Source organism: Lagopus muta, chromosome 1 (assembly GCF_023343835.1).
Source record: "Lagopus muta isolate bLagMut1 chromosome 1, bLagMut1 primary, whole genome shotgun sequence".
In the NCBI taxonomy this organism is placed as follows: Eukaryota; Metazoa; Chordata; class Aves; order Galliformes; family Phasianidae; genus Lagopus; species Lagopus muta.
Window position 1 is genome coordinate 157,682,172 of NC_064433.1, and position 25,543 is coordinate 157,707,714.

The window sequence follows — 25,543 nt, forward strand, 5'->3', positions numbered from 1 at the left end:
ATCTGAAGGAGCTGGCTGAGGTGGTTGCTGAGCCTCTCTCCATCATATTTGAAAAGTCGTGGCTGTCAGGTGAGGTCCCGGATGACTGGAGGAAGGGTCACATCACTCCCATTTACAAGAAAGGGAGCAAGGAGGACCCTGGGAACTACAGGCCGGTGAGTCTCACCTCTGTGCCTGGGACGATCATGGAACAGATCGTCCTGGACGACATGCTTGATCACATGAGGAATGAGCGTGTGATCCAAGACAGCCAGCAGGGCTTCACCAGGGGAAGGTCATGCTTGACCAATCTGGTGGCCTTCTATGATGGAGTGACGTCATTGGTGGACAAGGGGAAGGCAACCGATGTCATTTACCTAGACTTGAGCAAGGCCTTTGACATGGTCCCCCACCACATCCTTATCTCCAAATTGGAGAGATGTGGACTTGATGGGTGGACCACTCACCCATCAAGATGGATAAGAAACTAGTTGAAGGGCCGCAGACAGAGGGTGGTCATCAGTGGCTCTATGTCCAGGTGGAGGCCAGTAGCGAGTGGTGTCCCCCAGGGGTCTGTCTTGGGACTGCTGCTCTTTAACAATGACATCAATGATGGAATCGTGTGCACCCTCAGCAAGTTTGCTGATGACACCAAGCTGAGTGGTTCCATGAGTTGACACCATGGAAGGAAGGAATGCCTTTCAGAGGGACCTCGAGAGGCTTGAAAGGTGGGCCTGGGTGAACCTGATGAGGTTCAACATGACCAAGTGCAGAGTTTTGCACTTGGGACAGAGGAATCCCAGGCATCCATACAGACTGGAAGGAGTGGTCCTTGAGAGCAGCCCTGTGGAGAGGGACCTGGGGGTCTTGATAGATGAAAAACTTGACATGAGCCAGCAATGTGCCCTTTCGGCTTGGAAGGCAAATGGTACCCTGGGCTCCATCAGAAAAGGGGTGGCCAGCAGGGACAGGGAGGTGATTGTCCCCCTCTACTCTGCTCTTGTGAGGCTCCATCGGGAGTACTGCGTCCAGGTCTAGAGCCCCCAGTACAAGAAAGGCAGGGTTGGAGAAGGTCCAGAGGATGGCCATGAAGATGATCAGGGGACTGGAGCACCTCCCCTACGAAGACAGGCTGAGGGAGCTGAGCTTGTTCAGCCTGGAGAAAAGAAGGCTGTGGGGTGACCTTATTGCAGCCTTTCAGTACCTAAAGGGAGCCTACAAACAGGAGTGGAATCAATTCTTTGAAAGGGTAGATAACTGCAGGACAAGGGGAAATGGTTTTAAGTTTAGGGACAGAAGATTTAGGTTGAATGTCGGGGGAAAATTCTTTACAGAGAGAGTGCTGAGGTGCTGGAACAGGCTGCCCAGAGAGGTTGTGGATGCCCTTCCCTGGAGGTGTTCAAGGCCAGATTGGATGGGGCCCTGGGCAGCCTGGTCTAGTATTGAATGTGCAGGTTGTTGGCCCTGCATGTGGCACGGGGGTTGGAGCTTCATGATCCTTGATGTCTGTGATTCTGTGAAATACTGGAATGGGCTCTGATAGAGTCCATATCACTGCAGGTGTTCAAGATGTGGCACTTAGGGACATGGTTTAATGAGCTTGGTTGTAATGCGTTGACAGTTGGACTTGATGATCTTTGAGGTCTTTTCCAACATTAATGATTCTATGATTCTCTTCTATTGTTCTATTCTTGATTAACTATTGTGTTATGATGTCTTTATGTGTGGATTACATCTAGATGTCTGTCGTAAAAATAAGGAAGATATTCAATAGAATATATAGAATATCTTCTATTGAAATTGTATATATTCAGTACCTCACATGTGATAACATTAGATACCTGTCAAATGACATAAACAATAAGCAGATGAGAACAATGAATTCTCTTTACAGTGCATAAAGTTAACTTATTTTTATATTTGCATTGTCTTTACATTGTTATTCCCTTTTTACATTTCATTTTATCAGTGACTAATCAAGTAACAGAGATTCCTTTTATAAACAAGTCAGAGACAAAAGCAGGAAACATAGGCCGATGGAGCAATGGTAACTAAGAAATGTGACTCTTGCAGAAAAGTTCTGATGATTTATCGAGTATTATGTTGCAAACACATAAGCTATATGAGAAATAGGCATGCCTTGAAAGTCAAACTTTGATTATGAAGTCTTTTTTTTGCTGTTTCTTCTGATGGTACAGATTTTTTGTGTGTGTGTGTGATATCCAAGACATTTCTCTCACACCAATAGAGGTAGATTCTAGAATAAATTTTAAAAATGAGCTGTGAAAAATGTGCTTATTTTCTTTGCCTAAAAAAATCTTCATTTGTCTTTCTAAAAACGTAGTTAAATGGTTACCCAAGAAAATAATTGAATGCCTTATGAAATTTCCAGTTCTAATGCTGACTTTTAAATCTTAATTTCATTCTGTTTATAAATTACAATTTAACTTGTAAGGTTTTACTTTATCCTTCAAAAAGTAGCTATGCCTATGTGGTTTGTTTTTGTGTTCTTTTTTTTATTTTTTTTTTTCCCCCTGAAAACAGGCAATATTGCTTTTTCTTTTTTCTCCCAGGAGAAGGAATCATCACCATTAGGTATTATTTATTTAATATTTTTCTGTGATTTTCCATGTCTTTAAAATTACAACATTTAAAAATAAAGGTAAATGGTAGGCAAAATGCTGAAGTCAATTTAAACAATGCCAGCTGGCAAAGACAAGAATGCAGTGAGTTGGCAAGAACTTATCTGATACTTCTTCAACTGAATGTTTATTACATAGATATTTTGTGTCTGCATATGTATGTGTCAGAGTACAAATCAGCCCATCATCCTAATTTCTCCTTCTTTCTGTTATCTGTTGCATCTTTTATCTTAACCCTAATTTAATATTATCTTAACCCTAATTAAAATATCAGTAGCTCATTATTCTTGAGTTCTTAAAAAATGAAAGCCATAGTAAAGAACCTTCAAAGATATCTTACCATAAAGGTAAAATCCTGTGTAAGAAACCATGCAGAACTATGTCATTTCCAGATGGCATGCCTCTGCAATATAGCTAGTGTATAGGCTCTTTAAATGAACAATTAAACATAGTGCTCTCCTGTTTGTTAGTTCTCACTTGCCCCTGTGCCATCTAAGAGTAAGAATTAAGAAATGTGCCATCTGAGATTAAGAAGAAAGGAAATTGTCCCTGCTAAGGCCTACTGGTGATCAGCCATAAACAGGTCTCATACATTTGCCTTTCTTTTTTACATTATTCTTAGTACTACCTGATTTGACAAGCTACCATGCATTTTATTTTTATTTCTGTGCACGAGCTTATAGTAGTTCTGTATTATAAAATTAAGGATAGTGATGAAGTAATGACATTAATAACTTATAGCCAAAAATATGGTATCTTTTTTTGAAACAACATCTGTACAAGAATTATGGATTTCCTGAAGTGAGTGACCAACAGTCTAAAAATCACTGTGATTTATTGAGGCATCCATGTAGGGACATATATATTTTTTTCTTTTAGGCACTGTAAAGTTAGGCATACATTCTGAGTTATGTGAGGCTACATGGGAAAATATGCTTTGGACTTCAGTATGTTAACTCCTTATTTCCTGCATAAGGATATTGAAAATCTCTTGGTTTTGTCCATTAATTTCAAGGTTTCACTGACAAGAAAGCTTATGTACACACATTCACTTGCATAATTCAGATAGCTTAACCTCCACACGTGATGAGCGCTAACATTTTTATAAACTATTTGGAAATGTGAGTAACTGAGAATTTGGTGTTCATGTAATTGAGGTTCTTCAGAATCAGAATCAGGACTTCACTTGTAAAAGGGAGTTAAAATGCTTATGATAATAAAGTATATTCCTTGGACAAAAGTATGATTTCTGGTATCTCTATTTCTGAATATATGATCTTAACAAAAAAGGAAGGAGAAAAAAAAAAAAAAAAAAAAGAACAATGGAATCTTAAAATGTTTGATTAATGGAAAAAGCTTAGAAAGAGCTAAGTTTGAGGCCTGATCTCAGAGCTTCTAGGCTGGAAAAAATGTCCCATTAATTTTAGTGGGAGTTTTGACTGCACAAGGACTTTCAAGATCACGTACTTTCTTGTTCATTAAAGGATAGAAAGTAATTAGAAATAAAGCACAGAAAAGATTTTATGCAGTATTGCTTTTGTCAGCTGAAAAATCCATATTATTGTAGGAGTCTTAGACTAATCTCTCTCCCTTTCTTGCATAAAATGATGACACAGTAGGTTGTTTTCATTACTTTTAGCAGGTCTGTTTTTCTGTCTGTTTCTTTTACTGGAAGAAAGCAACTGGCAAGTTGTTTTTATTTATTTATTTGTTTGTTTGTTTTCTTACTGTTTTTTTGTGTGTGTTACTTTTTTTCTGTTCAACTGCAATCTCATCTATGATGCTGACTTTGTTATTTCCCTTCTCACAAACTGTTTCCCTCAAAATATTCAACTTTTTGTTTCTAAGTTGTCAACGACAAAAGAAATAAAAAGTCTGTTTATTTTGATTGAAAGCTTTGATGATGTCATCACATGAAATAGAGGAAGAGTTGGAGAGATTAATAGAAAGCTTTTGCAGAAACACGCCTTGTATATTTGATGACAAAACATTTTGAATTTTGAACACTTCCTGAGAAAGAAGATATACATACTTAAGACATCCTAAATCCATGTCTAAAAGTTTAAGGCAGTCATAAGCCATTTAATGAATCATGAGTTTACTCACATTCAGTAATGGGAGAATTTTCTACACTGACTTCATGAAAAAGGGGTTCATCTCCTACTGAAACTGGCTGGTTTTTCTGTTTGTTTTTCTTGCATCAAAACCTTCTTTCTTTCATAAATTCTTTCGTAATTTATTTCAGTGAAGCACATGGTCCAAATTTAATTCTAGTTTCAGTTGTCACTTGTAAAACTAGAGAGCAGGAGCCACTTTCTTTACCTCTTTCTACTGTCTACTTGTAGGAAAGAGAAGCTGTAGAAAGGTGGAGAATCAGGGAAGATATTACTTCCCCTGGTCTATTTGCTGGCCATGCAGTATATAATGATCTTAATTATTATAAAACCCAAGATAAAATATGTTTTACTTAGAATCATACAGTCTTTTGAGTTGGAAGGGTCCAACTCCCCTTCAACGAACAGATAATCTACAGATAGATAGGGTTGATCAGAACTTCGTCCAGCCTGACTTTGAATGTCTCCAGGAATGGAGGGCATCCATCACCTCTCTGGGGAAACTGTTCCAGTGCTACACTATCCTTGTGATAAAAAAACAAAAACAAACAACAACAACAACAACAAATTTCTTCTATCCAATCTAAATCCCTCCTCTTTCAGTTTGAAACCAATCCCCTTTGTCCTGTTACAACATACACTTCTGTCTGTCCCCTTCTTTTTTATAGCCCTTCTTTTGATACTGAAAAGCTACTATAAGTCTCCCTGAACAGCCCCAACTTTCTCAGCCTGTCCTCATAGGGAAGGTGTACCATCCAATGGACTATGTGGGGAAACAGTTGACTTTCTGGGCTGTGAGGGCACATTGCTGGCTCATGCTCAGCTTGCAATCCACCAATATTCAGGCTCTCTTCAGCAGGGCTATGCTCAATCCTTTCATTCCCTAACTTGTACTGATAGTGTGGGTTGCCATGACCCAGTTGCAAGACTTCAGGCTTGGCTTTGTTAAACCTCATGAGGTACTCCTGGGCCCATTGCTTGAGCTTATTTAAGTCTCTCTGGATATCATTCCATCCCTTGTCTGTGTGTCAGTCTCACCACACAGGTTGGTGTCATCTGCAATCTTGCTGAGGATTCAATTGAAGATATTAAAGAGTATCAGGCCCAGTACTGACTCCTGAGGGACACCACTTGTCACTGATCTCATCTGAATACTGAGCCATTAACCACCACTCTGTGTACAATCTCACAATCAGTTCCTCATATATTGAGCAGTCCACCCATCAAATCCATATCTTTCCAATTTGGAGAGAAGGATATTGTAGAGGACCATGTCAAAAGCCTTAATGAAATCCAAATAGATGACATCAGTGGCTCTTCTCTTGTCCATCGATGCAGTCATAGAAGAATATGCTGCTTGGTCAGAGAGGACCTGCCACTGGTGAAGCTGTCCAGATTGTCTCATGTTATTTCTTTCTCTTCCACATGGCTTAGCATAGCTTCCAGGAGGATCTGTTACTCTTATGTTGCAGTAGTTTTTTTGGAAAGCAGTCATGTAGAAAAAAGGCCTCATATTTAATGATACCACATATTTGTCATTTCAGTTGGCAGTTTTTGTATGAATAGTGCTTGATTTCTGTTCATTCTTGTTTCATTTTGATGGCCTAGATAAGCTTTCAACTAACTATCTAAGGGAATGGGGAAAATATTCATTATTTGTTGTTATTGAAATTATTCTTGTGATTCCTTTCCAATTATTTTTTGTAAAAACAGTGCTTACTATTTCTGTAAAGGTGACTGATTTATGTAGAGGTGACATTCTAACAAGTAATAAAATATTTGATATTATGGCACACATTCTGACTTCAGAAATTCATCACTCTATCAAAGTGGATGGAACTGTGCAATATACACTCCAAAAAGAAAGCTTGCTCCACAGGGACCCTCTCTCTGCATTTTCACCAATTTAATTCTGTTGCCTTTGGGTGAACTGCACTTCATTTGTACTCATGTAAATGAGGAAAACAATCACATGTAAAGTACCAGAGGAGGCATAGGAAGATTTTAAAATGAAACATTCTCTGTGGATTTCACCTTTTCTTAAGCTACACTCACTGATCTCCATGGATTATATAAGTACCTTTAGATTCAGAGTGTAAGACAAAATAACATTTCTGCTCGCATAACATTTTATTCTAAGTAAAATTTTAGATGGCAAAGAAGGGATCTTCTGAAGCCGGTTGGAAATGTAACTTCAGATATCAGAGGAGCATATTTTTGGTAGATATAAATACTTAAGATGACTTTCTGTTTTCAAGGGAAGTTACTGAAAAAGCTTTTAGAACTATGATATAATTCTTCAAGAACACAGAACTTGTATGAAATATCTGAGGTATCTGTTGGGAGTACTTTGGAAGAGACATGTTTTCTGCTGCAACTAAAAGCACTGTTTGATATAAAGTTTTCTGAGGATTTTGTTCACTATATGATGGCAAAGGAGTGGATAAACAATTCTGTACAGAATAATAAAATCCTTTTTGAATAGGGTGCACTGAAGGCTTGTTTGCAATTTGGGCTTTTTGCTCTACTAAGAATAGATTTGAAATTGTCCAACTTTCCAGATACATTCCTCTTAATTTAACATTCTCTCTGGGAAGCATTCTTTTCTCCAATAAAAGAGAACAGTAAAAAGGGCTGGTACTGCCTTGGTACCTTATTTTAGACTATATTTTCAAATACATGTCATTTTCTGGATTAAATTGTTCAGAATTACTGTGGTTCTATTTGTTTGTCAAGGTGGATAAGCAATTCAATTCCTATTGTAATATGCAGTTTTGAAGGTTCTTCATACTTGGTAACCTACTGAACTTTCCCTCCACAATTATCTTACAGTCACACACGTATATAGCCATTCTTATTCAAGACCTGGAAGACATGATATTTTAAGGTGCCTGAGAACTCTGAGGGAACCTGAAGTACATAGTGCTATTTATTTTCAGCAGTTAGTAACACAGAATGAACATCCATTAATGCTCCCACATTGAACGCATTTAGTTGTAGTTTTAAAGATCTGCTGTTTTTGCTTTTTAGAGTCTCAGTGTTGATTAACAATATCTTAATAAAAAGCTTAATAGAGCATTAAATTAAAAAAGAAATCTTCTTCTTATGAGACAGCTATTTCAGCTGGTAGTTCACTATACAGAACAAAAAAAAAAATAACATCCTGCTCTGGCATCTGAAAATCTGTTGCCTGGTGCAACAACATGTTACACAGTCAGCCTTCAGAAACCAAACTGATGTTTAACATAGCACTTTAGTGATACAATGCATATGTTTGGTAACACCAAGCTATGACATCTGAATTTTTTGAATTTTTTTAATAAAAAGATATATATCTTCCTTCAACAGAAATTTGCTCACATTTTGCTCTATGTATGACCAATATTGGGTTGTTGGGGAGGTGGGCTATCTGAAGATCTATAGTAAGAATGACACACCTTTTTATTTAAATATTATTGCTTTTTAGGCACTGAAATTTGGAGATATGCCGAAGTACTTGTGGGAGATTTGGGTACCTGACAAACCATGGGTGGTAAGATACCAGATCCACTGAAATAAATAAAATAAACATTTAATTTTCAGTTAGGTAATTTGGGCCCTGCTGTCACTGAATTCAACGGGCAAAAATCCTGCAGGACGTAAAGGACATGCTGCAACTTTATTCAAGCTCATATCCTCTTTTTGTTCAATATTTTCACACTGGTTTGAGGTTGAAGTAATGCTTATAGTGAACAAGAACTACCATCTAAGGGGAATGGGGAATTACTCACCTGAAGGTCGTAATATGATTTTTTTTGTTATTTTTATGAAGATAAACTCTTGCCATCAGAACAAATCACAGTTCACAGGTGGGCCTACTGAACAGTACCATTCTCCAGCAATTTTCTTTGTTAGTTCTGTATAACACTCTGGACTCCAACCTAGTAGTAAGCCAAGGAAAATAACAGTCTCCTTTGAAGCACCATGTGGGCTTCTCTGAAAATGAGTCCAGCAGATGCTGGCTGTTGTTCACTTTCAGGGTCAGTAATCAGAGAACCAGGGTTGAGTGTTCTGATTTCTAAAACTCTGGAATAAGAGGAGCTATGGTCTATTTAGATTCACAGTTTCTTCTCTGTGCAGAACTCCAGTCTAATCCATCAGCTTCCATGCTCCTTCTTAAATAATAATAATAATTATAACAACAATAATAATCTTGTGTATGTGTGTGTGTGTGTGTCCTTCTTTTATTTATTTCACTTGAGAAATAAAGTACAGTAGAATCCGAATAGAGCTTTCAGGATCTCTTCACTGTCAGCTTTTTGAAGAGAGCCTGTCTAAACTTATATTACAAAATGCTATGTGGAAGTTCAGAACTATGATGTCTTTTGAAGGTTAAAAATAATAACTGAAATCTGAATTTGGTTGCATCTTATGATACTTTTAATTACATTTAAGTTTATTTACATTTGTTCAAACTGAAAGCTTACAGTAAGTCTCTTCCTCCATCATTTAGCCTTCTTTCACCAAAACTAACCATTCTATGGCAGCTGCTTTAAGCTACATCAGAGAAAGAAAATTTCCTCGAAGATGACAAGTTTCTAATGACAGACATTCAACTTAAAATTATATTTCCTTGCTACAGAATACTTAGATTTTTAGCCTTAATAGACTTTTTTTTTTTTTTTTTTTTTCCCCTCAGTCTTGACATTTCACAGATAGGAGAATTGCTTTCATTTCCTACTGTAAAATATTCTGAATGAGATTTTTGAATTTCAGTACGTGTACTATATAATACAGACATCTGGATAGCGAACATATTTCTTCTCTCTGATTATAAGGAATGCTGTTTTTATATATTAGTTCAGTAACATGAAAGTTGAAGGAAATATTGAAGGAAAAAAAAATCGTCATATGCAGGACAAAGTAAAATGAGCACGCTAATAATTGGGATTAGGCTTCAGCTACTAAAAATGTAGGTACCTACGCATAAGTAGCTACACTTAAATTCCTATTTTAGGCAATGGAAAATGGATACCTAGTTAGACCATTCTGAACTACATAAATTGCTCTGAAAGTAACACCTCCTATTTATTTCAATGGAAACTACTACAGACACAAAGAACACAATAACACTATTTAACAGAAGGAATTATCAGATGCAAAACTATAATTGTCAACATATTCACTGCAATTGGCTGTGCATTTCTGCCAGCTATGAACAAGAGACACATGCTGCGCTCATAAAAATTTGAACCACTGTCACCACTGATGAAATGCATCACCCATCACTTCACTATTTGGTTACCATAAAAGTTCAGCAATTATGATTGTCAGCGGCTGCCTTTTTTTTTTCTGCATGGAACAATTCAATGACAGACCTTTGCTTCGTATGTGCTACCATGTCATTTTGTCAGTCTGCCCTTTTTTTTTTTTGACACCATTTTGTCAGTCTGCCCTTCTGCTGCCATCTGTTGGGCAGTAATAAAATGGAATGGTGGGAATAATCAGACTACTGTCAGAACAACAACTCCTCTGCCTCTGATGTTTTGTGAGCCAACATTAAACAATAGGAGGCATTCAGTCAGTGGAATATCAAATGGAACTAAACATGCACCTTAGCCTCTAGCTCTGTTTTTTGATGCCTCTTTGTATTTGGGTACAAGTTTGTACTGTTTTAGAAGTTGTGACTTCTAATACTTGATTTCAGTGGATACTAATTACAAAATATAGAGTCCCATGTATAGTCTTACATCAAAGACCAAGATCAATATTTCTCACCTTTTTTGAGAGGAAGTAGAATTCTATACATTACCTTTTAAAAGCTGATCTTTCAAGAGTTACAGCTGTCAGGAAATCATTTTAATGAAAATTGGATGTTAACTTATAGAAACTAAGTTCTAAAGTCACTCAAGTAGAGGGAAATTTCCAAAGTTTTAAACTAATTTCTGGAAGATTTTACATGTTCTGAATTCATGCTCCTAATCAGACAGATCTTTTCAGTTAGTTAGTTTTAGTATATAAAGAGAGTTAAACAAAAGAGTAAACTATTTGCCATGCTTGTTGTATTTATTTATTTTTTAACATATATATGTGATTCTCTTTGCTCTGTTTGATGAAATTTAGGGTGGAATTTTTATGGTTTTTTTAAATTTTATTTTTATGCATTTTTATGTATTATTATTTTTATGCAATTATTATGTATTTTTACTTGTTTTGTTTTGTTTTGTTTTATGGCAGCAGGCTTCATTCCCACTGATGTAAACATTCAGCTTTGAAAAATACTTTCAACTACTTGATTTATAGAAACAACTTATAATATTTTTTTTTCAATTTTCATACTGATATGTCATCATACTCTGAGAAATAGCAAAATAGTGTTGATGGTCCATAGAATGAATGAAAACTAATCATTTTTTTCAATGTATTATTGAGAATGATTAAAGATGTTTTGCTTTTATTATTTTTTTATATTTTAATGGTTGAATTACCTGTGAGTTCTTTCTTTGCTCATGCAAACAGCAATTACATAGTCTCTTTCTGAAGACTTTTTGGCAAAGCACATTCTCAAAGCACATTCAGAGTAACTTAGTTTGTAACAGAAGGAAAAACAAACAAACAAACAAACAAACAAAAAAAGAATAACAACAAAACCCCTCCTAAAAAAGAGTTCACACCCCATGGATTTTCTATTTTTTTGAAGTTAGATTTTAGTCATTGCTTTTAATGGTAGTTGGTAGCTGGGCCCAAACATTAGATGCAGAAGTTTTTAGGTAATAGTATGGTGTACCTGTTTATCAGCAGTTCAGATGCCATGATTTCGTGGATGAACTAGTATGGAATGGGATGGAAATAGGAACAAAAACACAGCACTCAGTGATGAGTAATCTAAAATGTACTTAGCATGTGAGACAAATTTTAGCAGATAGATGGCAATTTTACTTCTATGAAATCTATTCTACAGCACACATACATGACCACACACATACTGACATCACTTCTTTCATTCTAGTTCAGATCAACATGCAGAACCAGGACACTGACTCCAACTATGCAGCATGTCTGGGTCATGACTGGCAGCTGGGGCCCTGTACGCAGCAGCTCATGCTCAGACCTCTTTATGATGCTGGATATCCATGGATGTGTTTACCAATGAATGGTTATTATCTTAATTGTATGTTGCTTTCTAAATCATGTCGTTGGCATAAGCCACAAATCAAGCTAGTGGGCCATGCAGTCTAGTGTCTTTATTTACATATCCTCAGGCCGGTTTCCTTGGTATAATCCATATGTTAAGCCAACTAGCAGTTGTCACTGAGGGCTCTATCACTCTCTAGTCTCCCACCCCACTGTTACAGCAGTGTGAAGTCAGCAACAATTTCAGCATGGAGTACAGCTATGGCTGCTTTGTCTTTAAGCTTATAGTGGGTTAATTTAGTTATTTGTAGAGGGGCAGATGTAGTCATGGTGGCATTTATGTGATCAATGCTTTTGAGTAGACTCTACCTCACGAGTTGTAGTTAAAATGATCCCTTCTAGGAATGTAATGATCCATTCCTTTGGGGAAGAGAACTCCCTCCCCATACACATCTGAGAGTTTGCATGCATACAGGGAAAAAACAAAAGAATGCATGGAATAGTCAAAAGCAAAAGGAAGGGGTAGACTTGTGATGGATGTATGGAGTGCATGATGTTCATGACTAAGCTTGTCCTAAAGTTCTTTGAGAGATCAAAGAGATACTGAACTGTCAGTAAAGACATAAGTTAAAAGATAAAATCTGTGTGTACTCAGGTATCTCATTTGAGTATGTTCCTTGTAAATGGCTTGGTTTCCAATCAGTAGACTGTGTAGGAACTATTCTGCATAAAAAGTTTTTGAAGCTGTGTATTTTTCTCAACTGTTCAGGCTAGATGATAATTGATTGAGTCAGGATTCTGAGAATTTGAATGCTCTGTAAATTTTATTTTTGGAGTCTTCATATGTAGATGCTGTTATTAACCTGAAAGAAACTTTCACAATTTATATTTTGTTCTGACCATAACTTTCAATGCCTATCAGTGACTAAAAGAAGAGCCTTAACTTGAGTGTAATTCACCCAAGAGATGTTGGACTAACAATGATCTTACTTATAACTGGGTTTTATTTTGATCTTCTTTTCAAAAGTAAGCTGCTTTTTTAGTTCAGAATCATTTAAATAAATAAAAAAAAATACTGGTCTACTAAGCGCTATTTTTCTGTCTCAACTGCAGTTTAATAAAACTGACAGGTATTTATATAAAGGCTTCCATTTGTATCTTGACTTCATTTCTCCCTAATTAGTAGTGTTCAATGTACCATTTTGATTTTTCTTTCACCCTCTTGGTGCCTGCATCTCCCTATGGGTATCCCAGCTGTTTTCTTTTCTTTCTGTAATTGAAATTAAACTTGTTGCAGCCTGTAATTGTTAGTGAGTCTAACTATCTAATGTTTTCTGCGAGACAGATGTACTGCAGAAGCAGATGAAGTGCCATATGGAAAACAAAGTGCCCTACTGGGGTGAAGATAGATCTGTTCTTCTTTTGTTATATGATATTCCAATACCTTGATCAACAGGATCCTGTGTGTTTTAGAAAGTTAGGAGTGTGATATGTGTAGAAAAAATGACATATATGGTGTACTAATTAACATGGTTAGGCCATGTCTGTCTGTTGCCTTAAACAACTGTACATCCAGACTGCTCATACATATTAACACTGTGGCATTGTGACATGGTTTAGAGATGGGACTCTGTATACTAGGTTGATAGTTCGGCTTGATGATCTTGAAGGCTTTTTTCATCATCGATGATTCAATGATCCTATTATTCTATATTATCCTCCTTGTCTGTGCTTTTCTCTTGTGATGTTAGCAAGTCCTATTCCAAAGTCTGAACAGTGTTATAACAAGTCTAATGCCTCATTTGAGAATGTAAATTTAGATTTTATGTCTCAGCCTTGTTTTGGCATCTAGTGAAAATCATAATCTTTTATAAAGAGTGTATCTTTTCTGTCTCTGGGTGAAGTATTCCCTACAAATCTGTTTTGGAAGCAGGACTCTGCTGTCAGTATTTAAATATATGACAGTTTTACTTTTTCTTAAACTATGTGATGCTTTGAATCAGAAAATCATAGAATCACAGCAAGTTTGGGGTTGAAAGGACCTTAGAGGTTCCAGCCCCTCTGCCCTGGACAGTGTTGCCAGCCTGTTCCTTAAAGCCACATCCAACCTAGGCTTGGATGCCTCCAGAGGTGAGGTATCCACGGCATCTGCAGACTACCTGTTCCACTTGCTCATCACTTCTGAATAAAGGATTTCCTTTTAAGTAAAGAATTTCTCCCTAAATATATAAAATAAGATGTTATTTTTACTTATATCTGTCTCTCCATAAATATAGAAGACACCATTAGTCATGAATTATTAATTGTAAATAATATTTAAATATTTTTAAATATGTGGGTTTTGATCTATTAGATATCTCCTCTAGTTCCTACATTAAAGAGACTACATAGTTTAAATAGCTCTCTTCTACCTCTAGCTTCTTTTCATGACAAAAACATACAGTAATTAAATATAGGACAAAAGGGAAGTCATAGGTTAAGAACTTGGCTGCTGAATTTCTTGAGATATTTTTGAGGCATGTTTTCTTAACAGAAATAATGTAATAGTCCCCTATGAGGATTTTTTTCATATCTGATTTTAACAGGAGCCTCATGTGCTCCTTCCAGTGCTACTAACAGCAAGAGGTCATCAGTACATCTGAATCAGGCAGACTTAAGGCTTTGAGCAATTGCATCTGTAACTAAGAGTGAAGACCTAGCTTAAAGTCAAATATCACACTTATTCTGTACTGTTCCTTACTCTAAGAATTGTTATACCCTGTGTAAAGTTCAGCAAAATTTCTCCTGGGGTAGCAAAGTTCCTTTAGGTGTATCTATACAAATATTAGCTTTCTGGTGAATACTTAAGAAGAGATTTGGAGGAAAGCTAGTTATTCTCTAACTCTTCAGATTATACCTTGTTTCTCAGGGATCTGAGGAAAAACAGAGGTGGGACTACTTTACATTGCTCACAATCACAGTGAAGATTGCTCTAACCAAATATGTATCCATCATGGAGGAGAGAAAGAGCTGAGTAATCAAATAATCTTAATTTATATGTCATAACTACAGTTAGAAGAAACATCCTTCTACCAAATTTTGTTGTGATTTTCCAATCTGTGTTTTGAAAATATCCTTGAGGGTTTCCTCTCTGCAGGAAGAAGAGAAAGAAAATATGGCTTTTCATCAAGTTTCCTGATATTTTTTCATTATATGTTACTCTAGGTTAGTGTGGGGCTGTCAGTTGTGTCCTGCGAACTGATTAGCTTCTAACTCTATCACCCCTTATCCTGAAAAACAATCTGAACCAGCTAATTGTACTTTCTGACTGACTTTAATGGAACCAAAAAAAGTGTCAGAAGGGGCAAAGGTTTTGCAGTATTATTATTATTATTTTTTTCCTAACATCTTCTGACTTATTTGTGTGTATGTGTAAAAGATCGATCTCATATTGTGCAAAGTAGTACAATATTTTTATTGTTATTACAGTATCACCTTATTTGACGCTGTCTCATTCAGATTATTTATCTGATAATACTTTTAATAGCATTATTGGAGTACTTTAGGCAGTCAAAAATTGAACCTATATAAAAATGTGTAATGTTTAGGAAGATTAACTTTGATAAATTACACAGAAAAAAATTATTATCCACTGAAAATTTATTTAAGAATGAAAGTTCTAAATGTATTAAGTCTAGGCATGTTGAAAAGACCTTCAGAGGTCATTTGCTGCAGTGCTCTAATCAGAGAGCTAATTTAGATGAGGTTGTTCAGGGCCTTGCTAAGGTTAAGTTTTGAATATCTCTAAGGATATCTTCAGGGCTTGCCACAGTCTTGCTAGGTTCCCTGTTCCCCAGTTTGATCACTTTTGTGAAAAACTCTTCTTTCATACCAACTTCCTTGTATCAACTTTTTTGGTTTTCAGTCTATCACTGTGCACCTGCAAGAAGTGCCTTGCTTTATATCTCCCTGTCCTACCATAATCAGTTGAAAGTGCAATTAAATCTCCCCTCAGTCTTCTCAGGATAAAGCACATGAAGCTCTTGTAGCCCCTTTTCATATGCTTCAGCTTCCAACCAGCTCTGAAGTAGAAAATATGCAGAATGTAATAGTTTATTTTTATTTGAAACAATAATGACTCCTTTATAACATCCTGTTTACTGAACTGGTTTCTACCTTCTGCTGTGGATTTCCCAAATTCTTCAGTCTCCCAAATCCTGGAACAGGCACACTGAAGCTGATATTCTTGAGACTGTCATTATGAGTAGAAACTTAGCTTTTCCTATGTCATATGTCATTAGATTCCCTATGACTTTGAGTAGCACTACCAAATTTTCCTTTGCCTTCCATTTGCTGATGAGACACCTTTCTTTTTATGATTCACAATCCTAGTCCTCATTAGTGTCAACTTCAAGAAAACACCGACTTCTGTAGCTTAAATAAACTCAGTCAAAATTCACTGTTATCAATGCTGACCCTATGCAGTGTTTGCTTGAATTTGGGGCTTTTCTTGTGCTTCAAGGAAGTTGACATCGATCTGCCAGTACTTCTGGATTCTTTTGTCCTCCAAGACAGTTTCCTACCAGACCTTACAAAGCAAATCCATGAAGTTTATAAGTGCTTTTCAAATTTTATTATTGACTATTTTATTTTTATTTTATTATTTTGACTAATTGGTCCTACTGAGTCCCTCCTCTAGTTTGTCATTCACCTGTATGAAAGTAGATTTTGATAATTGCCAAAAGTCTCTTGATGTTTTTGTCCTTTCAGAAAATCGCCAGATATTTCACTTGCCCTTGATTACCACCCCAATTACTCCTGACTGTAAAATTTCCAAAGTTTCCAGTTTTCTGAAGAAGGCTTCTTTTCCTTTTTCTGATCAATCAGTCTGTATCAGAAACTTGCAGCTGCACCCATCATGATCTTTACTTGTCAACAGTACAGAACACAACCACTTTCCACTTTTCCAGTGAAATCTGTACTGGTCCCCAGCAATTTGTTTTCCACTCCTCATGTGTTTGAGTACAGGCACTTGAGGCAAATACTCTGGCTGTGTTGTATTCACAGGGGATACTCCACGTCTGTCAAGCTGCACTCTCAGCACTTCCTTGCTTTCTCCTATCCTTCCTCTAATTCTCAGATTTTTGGTCTCTATCTCCTTCCCTTCACTAGATTAGCAAGTCTAGTCTCACTTGATTATACATGCCATGAAATAAATGTTTTCATAAATACATTTATATGTACATACAAAATATTTCTGCATTTATTTGTCCATGCATAAATGCTGCTAGCAGGTTATGAAGAGAACAGACACTTTGTGTGTGTTGTTATGCACTTGTGCAATAAAAGAGAAAGAGAGGAATGTAAAAACTTCCAGTACTAAATAATTCTCTTTTTGTTTGTGAGTATTGCCTTCAATTCTTTATCTTCTTTATGCTTTGCTGGTAGTGTTATCTTTCTGTCTGATTTTTTCAGATGATACAAGTTGTTTTGTTTTTTGTTTTCATTTGTTTGTTTTTAAGTATCATTGAAGTGAGAAGCAGAAAGCAGTCATGCATATGCCTGGCCAATTTGACAGTGTTGGTTTATTCTTCTTGTAGAGATGGTGCTGAAATGTTTTGAAAAGCCTGGCCCTGTAGAGGGTTTCAAAACACAGGAGTTAAAGAGATGCAACAACTGCCATGTCCTTTTCTTCTAGAAATATAACTGTACATAAAAATGATAATTGCAAAATCAACATGCAGTGTTGTAAGCAAATTTGAACTGGAACACTGAACTATGCTATCAAAAAATGAATTTTACAATCCATAGATTTATTTTGTTTTAAAGCTTGATTTCCTTTGAGGGAAAAATGGTTTTCATATATATAAATATTTTGAGGAATATATACATCTGTTACTTAATGTTATTGAGATAGCAGTCTCTTTTGGTAGGAGGATGTGACACGTTATGTGTTGTTTTTTTTGTAAGAAATTCATTTTATAAGAATTCTCTGGGACATTTCTGTTTGTAAACCATTATTCTGTGTTAATTTATTTTCCTAAACTAGTAATTATTGTCAGTGGGAGAGAATAGTAACTATGCACAAGAACTATTCTTTTCAAGTTTTTTTCCATTGTCCAATCCCTACTAAAATAAACTGTCTTTCCATAGTGAAAGAAACGTTTTCAGATACATTTTTTTGTTGGGAAGGAAAAAAATTAAAAGAACATTATGTTCCATAATTTGAAAGTTTTATTTTTGGTGCTAAATGCTAAGGTGGAGGAAGATAAAAATGTAAAAGTATGGCTCGCAACACTATAAATTTAAGTCTTTTTTTTTTTTTTTCCTGTCTGTATACATTGAGTGGACAAATAGTCTGAATTTTATAAGCATGGAAAGCATATTATTCTGAAAATTGTCAATAGTTCTGATCCTTTGAAATTAATTATCAGTATTTAATAAGGTATATTTTAAATCCTCAAAGCTTGGACTTTCTTATATCAGTCACAGAAGATTGACCATACACTCGTGGGTACATAAAAGTAGTGATCAGGAGATAGCATGAAGTGAAATGGCTGTTACTGCCCGTCCTTAGGTTTGACTGTGTACTCCAAATCATAGAGATTTAATACAAGAGTTTTTTTTTGTTTGATTGTTTCTTTGCATGTTTTTCTTCTCTATATAATATCCACAGTGCCTTTTTTTGCATTATACCATTCTGTTGCCAGAAACAGTAAACTCATTAATAACTACCCTTTCCTATATACTTCCTTAAAGTAGAATAGAATAAGTCATTATATTTTGCTTCATAGTCTTTCCCTGGCTCTCAAAAAACTCCTGGAGTCCTACCAGATTTTGTTAGGTTCAGAATCAGAGGCTTTATAAAAATGAATGCTGCCACATGTAATGGGCAGCAATTATTTTGTACACTTTTGAATTTACATAATTGGCCCTCAGTTTTTAATTTGATGCTTTAGATTAAATCTGATTTGGGGGAATCAATGAAAGGTTAGACAAAGTCTAGGCAGCTTCAGTGGTTAGAAGTCAACAGCTTTGACTGCATGCCAACTGACATCCAGGTTCACTTTTTATGTTTCACATGTTTTTTATTTTCTAACCTTTTACCAAAACATTACTGCATCAAGCTTTGATAGTGGGAGGAAAGAATTAGTATGCTTAATAAATCATTGCTTGTTACGCTACATTGTACTTTTAAGAAGTTCAAAGTAACAGATGAAAAGTATAAGCAGCAAAAATAGATATTTTACACAATTTCTGTCAAGGTTTCAGCTGCTATGCCCGTTGCTCTGACAGCCTTCATTGCCACTGATTTAAGTCAAGTCATTGGTAGAGGGTAAAAGCCCATGGATGAATGTATACAACACAGAATGATGCATCTAAGCTATCTATTATTCAAGCTCACTGTTTACAATATTAATGTGGGACATTTTGTGTTTCCCACAAAATAATCTTTGCCTTTTTTGTATTTAGAAATAAGATGTTTGTGATGAATAAATACAGCAGTTAAACTGAATGTTAGCAATAAACTGTATGCAGTTAACAGAAATTTCCCTTTCCTCCCTTAATAATGGAATTAAATATATGCTGTGGGTGTCTGTATGTTAACAAACAAATACAGCTCTCAGTGTAATTTTATCTATATATAGCTTGTGTGTGTGTGGTGTTATTTTTCCTATATTATTTGTCACGTGAAAGCTGATATGCAACAATCAGTTAAGTTGAGGGAAGTTTTATGGAAAGTCACCAACCCATCCAATAAAAAAAAACTAGATGCGTGGAGCCTTACAATGTCCATTTCCATTTTATAATGTAAATCAATCCTTGAGATGTCTGTGGTTCCTAACACAAGGCCCTCTAGACAACGTGTAATGTAATGACTTTTGGTAGCAATAGTGACAAAAAGCAAAGACCAGAATTAAAAATCATGATATCAGGAGATTGCGGGACTGATGGTGCCTGCTGATTCTTCATTGATTGCACAAAGGCCCCTGGCATATGTGCTGCACAATCCACACTGCAGCCTCTGGTTATGAAATGTAGCTTTTTGTTACAAGTAAATGCCTTCTTACAATATTTATTTGTTTAATTACATGTACAACTAATATTGAAGGGTCTTTCAGGGAACCTCTTATGTCATGTTTTTATTTTATTTTATTCCAATTGGCTCCATCTATCCTGCTTGAAGTAAGTCTGAAAGAACAGTAGGTGTTTGATCTTGCTCTGATTAAAGTCAGTGCAAAATTGGATTTGAATTTAAAGGCACAAGTTCAGTCTATTGAGAGGAAAAAAAAAGAAAAAAGAAAAAAGAAAAAAGGAAAAAGAAAAAAGAAAAAAGAAAGCTCTTCCAACACATTTAGGATATTTCCAGTATGGAATGGAAACCCAGAAAATGAAAGCTTACAATTGTTTACTCACACTTTTATTTTGCTAGGCATTTGTTAAACAACCACAGACTTCTTTGACGTACTATTATCCACTGTAAATTTTGAGTTTAGAGAAATGAAAAGCCAGGAGCAGTAAATTAGGTCATTATTCTGTAATTCTTACTATTCTTTAAGTTCTACCTCAATATTACTTCTGGAATTTACATTCAAATTCTGTTTTTAAAATCTTGATATATAAACTGCCAATGATTCACTTTGGTACTGGGTAGTCTGTAAGTACTCAATATTCTTTAAGTCAGGTTTATATAACTAAAATCTGCGGCTTCACTGTGAATGCAATGTGAATACACCAGAAGCAAACTGGCTGAATAAAATATTTTGTTGTCAGATCTGTGAATCCCAACTTTAGGCAAAAAGCGGTGACCTTTGTGAGCAGTCCATGTGAGAAGATGTATCATCCCACAGGTGGATTTGAGGAATGCATAGCATGGACTGCCTACATAGAATTCAGTGTGATGCACCACCAATCACCATTCCTATTTGGAGGCAAATGAAAGCAGAGGCAGCCTGCTTTCTATTTAACCCACCTTCCAAATTCTTAATAGGAATATGTATATATGTATAAGGAAGAGAATTAAGTTTTGAGCTGTAGTCTTTACAGAGATATTTAACTCTAGTATGCAGCTGCAGTCTAGACTAGGAGAAAAAGATGCTTCTGATGGGTGTTACTGGTGAGTGCAGCTCTTCTCCTCTATTACTACAACTTTCTGCATGTCCCAGCACACAGTTATGGATTTCGTTTCAAGAAGATTGGGATATAACAGAAATTTGTTGTGCAGCCTCTTCAGTAAGTCCATCTTGGGAGCGTGAGTCTAGGTGCTTAACATCCTCAATGGTCCTTGCGGAGATCCACTGCATATTTAAAAAAACAATGTCTCATTTAACAGGTTATATATTTATTTTTCAGTGCTACCTAAAGATGAGGTAAAATAGCATTAGAAAGCTTTTGAACAGAATGAAATGAAAAAAGAGAGAGAAACACAGGAATGTTTGTTTCTTTTTATAATTAGAGAGCCTAAGATCCCTGCAATGTACTCAATCATATACCCCCCAAACAACATTTCATTCTTAAGTAACAATTATCTTGAAAAAAAGCTGAAATAAAGAGCTGACCATTCCACAGATTGGCAATGCACTTTTATTGTAGTGACTAGACTGAGACATATAATTGATTGGAAATTACAAGGTGTACTATTCTGCCCCATAGCTGCAGCTAACACTGCAGCATACAGAGGGTCTGAAATCACTGTAACTTCCATTAGGTCAATAGCAATTTTTCACATCTTGTGTTAAGAGACTCAGGGTGCACAGCTTCAGTTCTACTTATATTTTGTTATATTTTGTTATCATGTGAAGCTTCATGATTCTTTCCCTTGGAATCAAGTGCTTCCTTGGTCTATTTATACAGGTCATGCTGTGTAATCCACAAAGATTCTGTTGTCTTTGTTTCTGTGAGGAAAATATAAATTAGTTTATTGTGAAGACAAAGTACAGCTCAGCACCCCACATAAGATGCTTTCTGAATTGAAAGCAGTAACTATTCTATGTTTACAACACTGGCAGGGTACTTTTAAAGCTGGATTGCTGCCTGGGTTATTGAACCCCAGAATGCTAACATGAAATCCATAAAGGCTTTACAGTGATTTTCATACAATTTCAAATTATGCCTGAAGAAAGATGGACAGCTGTAACTCATAAACATTGTATGAGCAGATGAATTTCAAGGTCAAATTTTGTTCTGGAGTACAGCAGTAAGATTGATTTTTATTTTATTTTTAAATCTACCTGAAGATTACAAAATAATGAAATTTTGTTTTCAAGTTCATGCACAAGTGTCCATACTGTAAAAGGATCTTGTTAGAAGTCTTTTTTTTTTTTTTTTTTTTTTCACATATAGTATGGATTTCTCATGCTATATCAATGAACATGAGTAGGAGAAGTGAATGTTTGTAATCTTGAATGAAAGGAATACATGACCAATTTTCCTACAAGATTTTATTTGTGAAATTTAAATCAATTGCGCAGAATAAATTTACAACAGCTCTATCAACTTGCTGTATCCTGAAAATTGTGTATTTTTTTTAAATGATAGGAATTTAATAGCAAAAAAAGAAGTCTATTTAACCCTTTAATAGAAAGGTTACTCTGAAAGTAACATCTATTTCAATAGAAGCTACAAAAGATACAAAGAGCATGACAACACTTTCTGGCAGAGTGAATTCTCAATTGCAGATCACTAGTTCTCAACAAAGCCACCACCATTAGCTATGCATTTTCACCAGTGATGAACAAGAACCTGTATGCTGTACCCATAAAAATCTGCACCAGTGGAGGTGACCCATTGTCACTGTCACCGCTGCTGAAACACACCATGGACCACTTCAATGTGCTCACATCCACTGTTTAGTTTCCATAAATATTCCATAAGCAAATGTCAATGAATGTCAATGGGTGCCATTTTTTTCTGCATGAGAAATTCAGTGACATACCTCTGTGTGTGTACACGTCTATGTCAGACACCATTTTGTCTGATTGACTCTCAGCTGCCATTGGTTGCATGGCAACAAAATGTAAAGGAATATTGGTGAGAAGATTCAGCCTCTACTGCCATACTACCAACATCTACTTTTGACACTGTAGGCCAAATTATTAAAACATGAACTATTACTTTTGAAGCAGCCCTCATGTAAGTCTAGATAATAAATTATGTTATCACATTCTGATACTTCTGGAATCTTATATTAAATAAGTTGAGCTCAGCTTATGTCCAGAAAATAAGCTCTTACTTTCTGGCCCTTTATACTTGCAAACTCCCGCTAGGTAAAGTGCATGAGTTTAAGGACTGAAATATTCCTTTATCCCCCTGTTCCCATTTTAGGATTTTTAAATCAGATGCTTGATCCACCTGTTCTGGGTTTAGCATAGGATCTGGAAAAGAAGGGATATTCAAGGACAGATTTTCAATTTACTTGATCTATCAGCTAATTATGAAACCAAATTACGTTAACAAAGACAAGAGGAATTGCTTTGCTGTCGGGGTTTGAAAGGTGATTGGTTGTCATTTTATATCATTTAGTGTTCTGAGGAGGTGAAGCTAATTTCTTTTCCATGATATCTAGAAAACTAAGGATGGGCTTCCTCTTTTCTACCTTTCTGTATCTGAAAAATATTTGTATAATCTAAAATAGTTATCACAAGTGTTCTCTATAACACAGGTTCAAATCTTCAGAGAATGTTTCTTTCTTCTGCTTAGTTAGCTCTTGAGAACTGAAGTGAGGTGCTATACTGGAGTACCCATTTGCAGCACTTGTAAGCCCAAAAATTGAATGTCTAAAGTCTTAGCCTGGAAAAAATATTAAAAACCATGAATAGTAAATGCAGTGTACTTAATTTTATCAATGACAACAGAGTTGGTAATGTGTGAGAGCTAAGTTTGGAAAGAGCAGAAAAATTAAACCAAGGCAAATACTGGCCTCTAATCCTTTCTTAAAACAATATGTGGTTTGGCAAGATGTATTCCTAGCTATTATATGATAGTATTTCTAGTGTCATTGATGTTATTTATTGAGGTTTCCAATTTGTCAATCATGACTTAATGCTTTGAAGATATATTTGTCAGCAAAATTTGTGAAATCTGATCTGAATATAGATTCTTCAATTCCCAAAAGATATAGATATATTGGATACGTTGAGGAAAGTGGGGGGAAAAAAGGCTTGACACTAAATGAAACATCAATATAAATAAGTATAAGTACTTTGTGATAAATGGATATGCAAAATGTAGCCCCTAAAAAGGCTTTTTTTTGGACATCCTTGAAAAATACAATTATTTGACTTCTATACAGAGGGGCATTTACACAGTAATTTATTTTCAGAGGGAATTTTATATGGATTTCACTGGAAATATCAACACGGTGAGTACTGATATTTTTACAATGGTTGTTACAGGTGACTGAAGGAAATAAAAAATCAACAATGAAAGTATCAGTTCTTCAAATATTCATAGAATCATAGAATTGTTTGAGTTGGAAGAGACCCTTAGAGGTCATCTCGTCCAACTCCCCTGGAGTGACCAGGGACATATACAGCACAATCAGGTGCTCAGAGTCCCATCCAGCCTGACCTTGAATGTCTCCGGAGACGAGGCTTCCACCCCCTCTTTGAGCAATCTGTTCCAGTCCTTCACTATTCTTATCACTAATAATAATAATAATAATAATAATAATAATAATAATAATAATAATAATAATAATAATAAATCCTTGCATGCAATCTAAATCTCCCCTCTTTCAGTTTGAAACCATTTCGCCTCATTCTATCACAGCAAATCCTGCTAAAGAGTCTGTACCCTTCTTTCTTATAGACCCCCTTCAGATACTGAAGGGCCACCATCATGTCTTTCCAGCACCCAGGTCCCTCAGCCTGTCCTTATAGGGAAATTGTTCCATCCCTGCAATCATTTCTGTGGCATCATTTTTGTGGCCCTCCTCTGGACACACTTGAACAGGTCTATGTCTCTCCTGTACTGAGGACATCTGGACACAGTATTCCAGGTGAGGTCTCTCCAGCAAAAAATGGAGGGGCAGGATCACCTCCTTAACCCAGCTCACCGTGTTTCTTTTGTTGTAGTCCAGATGCAGATGGCTTTCTAGGATGCCAGGGAACATTGCTTTCTCATGTCCAGCTTGCTATCCACAGAACAAAACTGCTTAATGTTTCTGAAGACTATTTAAATAGGAACAAGTGGCAATCTTCTATTCTGGACTTGTGAATGAATGAACATCAGGTCAGTGATATCAAGTAAATCCCAAGTAACCATCACTGATAAATAGGGAGCCTCCTGGCAGCTACTGTTGTCTACTAGTCAATGGAGCACAACAGCCAAAACACCAAAATCATCTCAGAAGCCAGAGAAAGGCACTGAATAAGTAGGACAAAAACAGACATTTTTCTCTATTGAATTGCCCTTTTCAAGTTTTCCAGCAACTGAGACACAGAGCACTAGCTCCAGGCAGAGCAACTTAGTATGAACAAAAGCATGCCCTGTGTTTCAAGCTAGATTCCATGTGTTAATTGCAACTCATAAGTGAGTTTCTATTGAAAGTAGATTAGCCAAAGTTCTTGAAAATATCCTGTAAAAACGAGATTACTCTAGGAGAAAAAACAGCTATGTGGCTATTTTTATTTGTTTATTATTCTGTGGTGCTTAAAAATAGTAAAAAAAAAAAAAAAAAATTAAAACTGTTGGCGTGACATCACTAATTTTCTT

General features: G+C 35.9%; 1 protein-coding gene across 6 annotated transcripts in view; it reads left to right on the top strand.

The window, feature by feature from the left end:
- PCDH9 (protocadherin 9) overlaps positions 1–25,543 on the top strand; it is a 718,989-nt gene that overhangs the window by 316,946 nt on the left and 376,500 nt on the right. For 4 of the 6 annotated variants that reach the window (XM_048934689.1, XM_048934692.1, XM_048934695.1 and 1 more), the window contains exon 3: positions 8,202–8,267. The exons of the other annotated variants lie outside the window; for them this stretch is intronic. In XM_048934689.1, the coding sequence (XP_048790646.1) occupies positions 8,202–8,267 (66 nt within the window). The remainder of the gene's footprint in view (positions 1–8,201; positions 8,268–25,543) is intronic. 6 annotated transcript variants of the gene reach the window in all.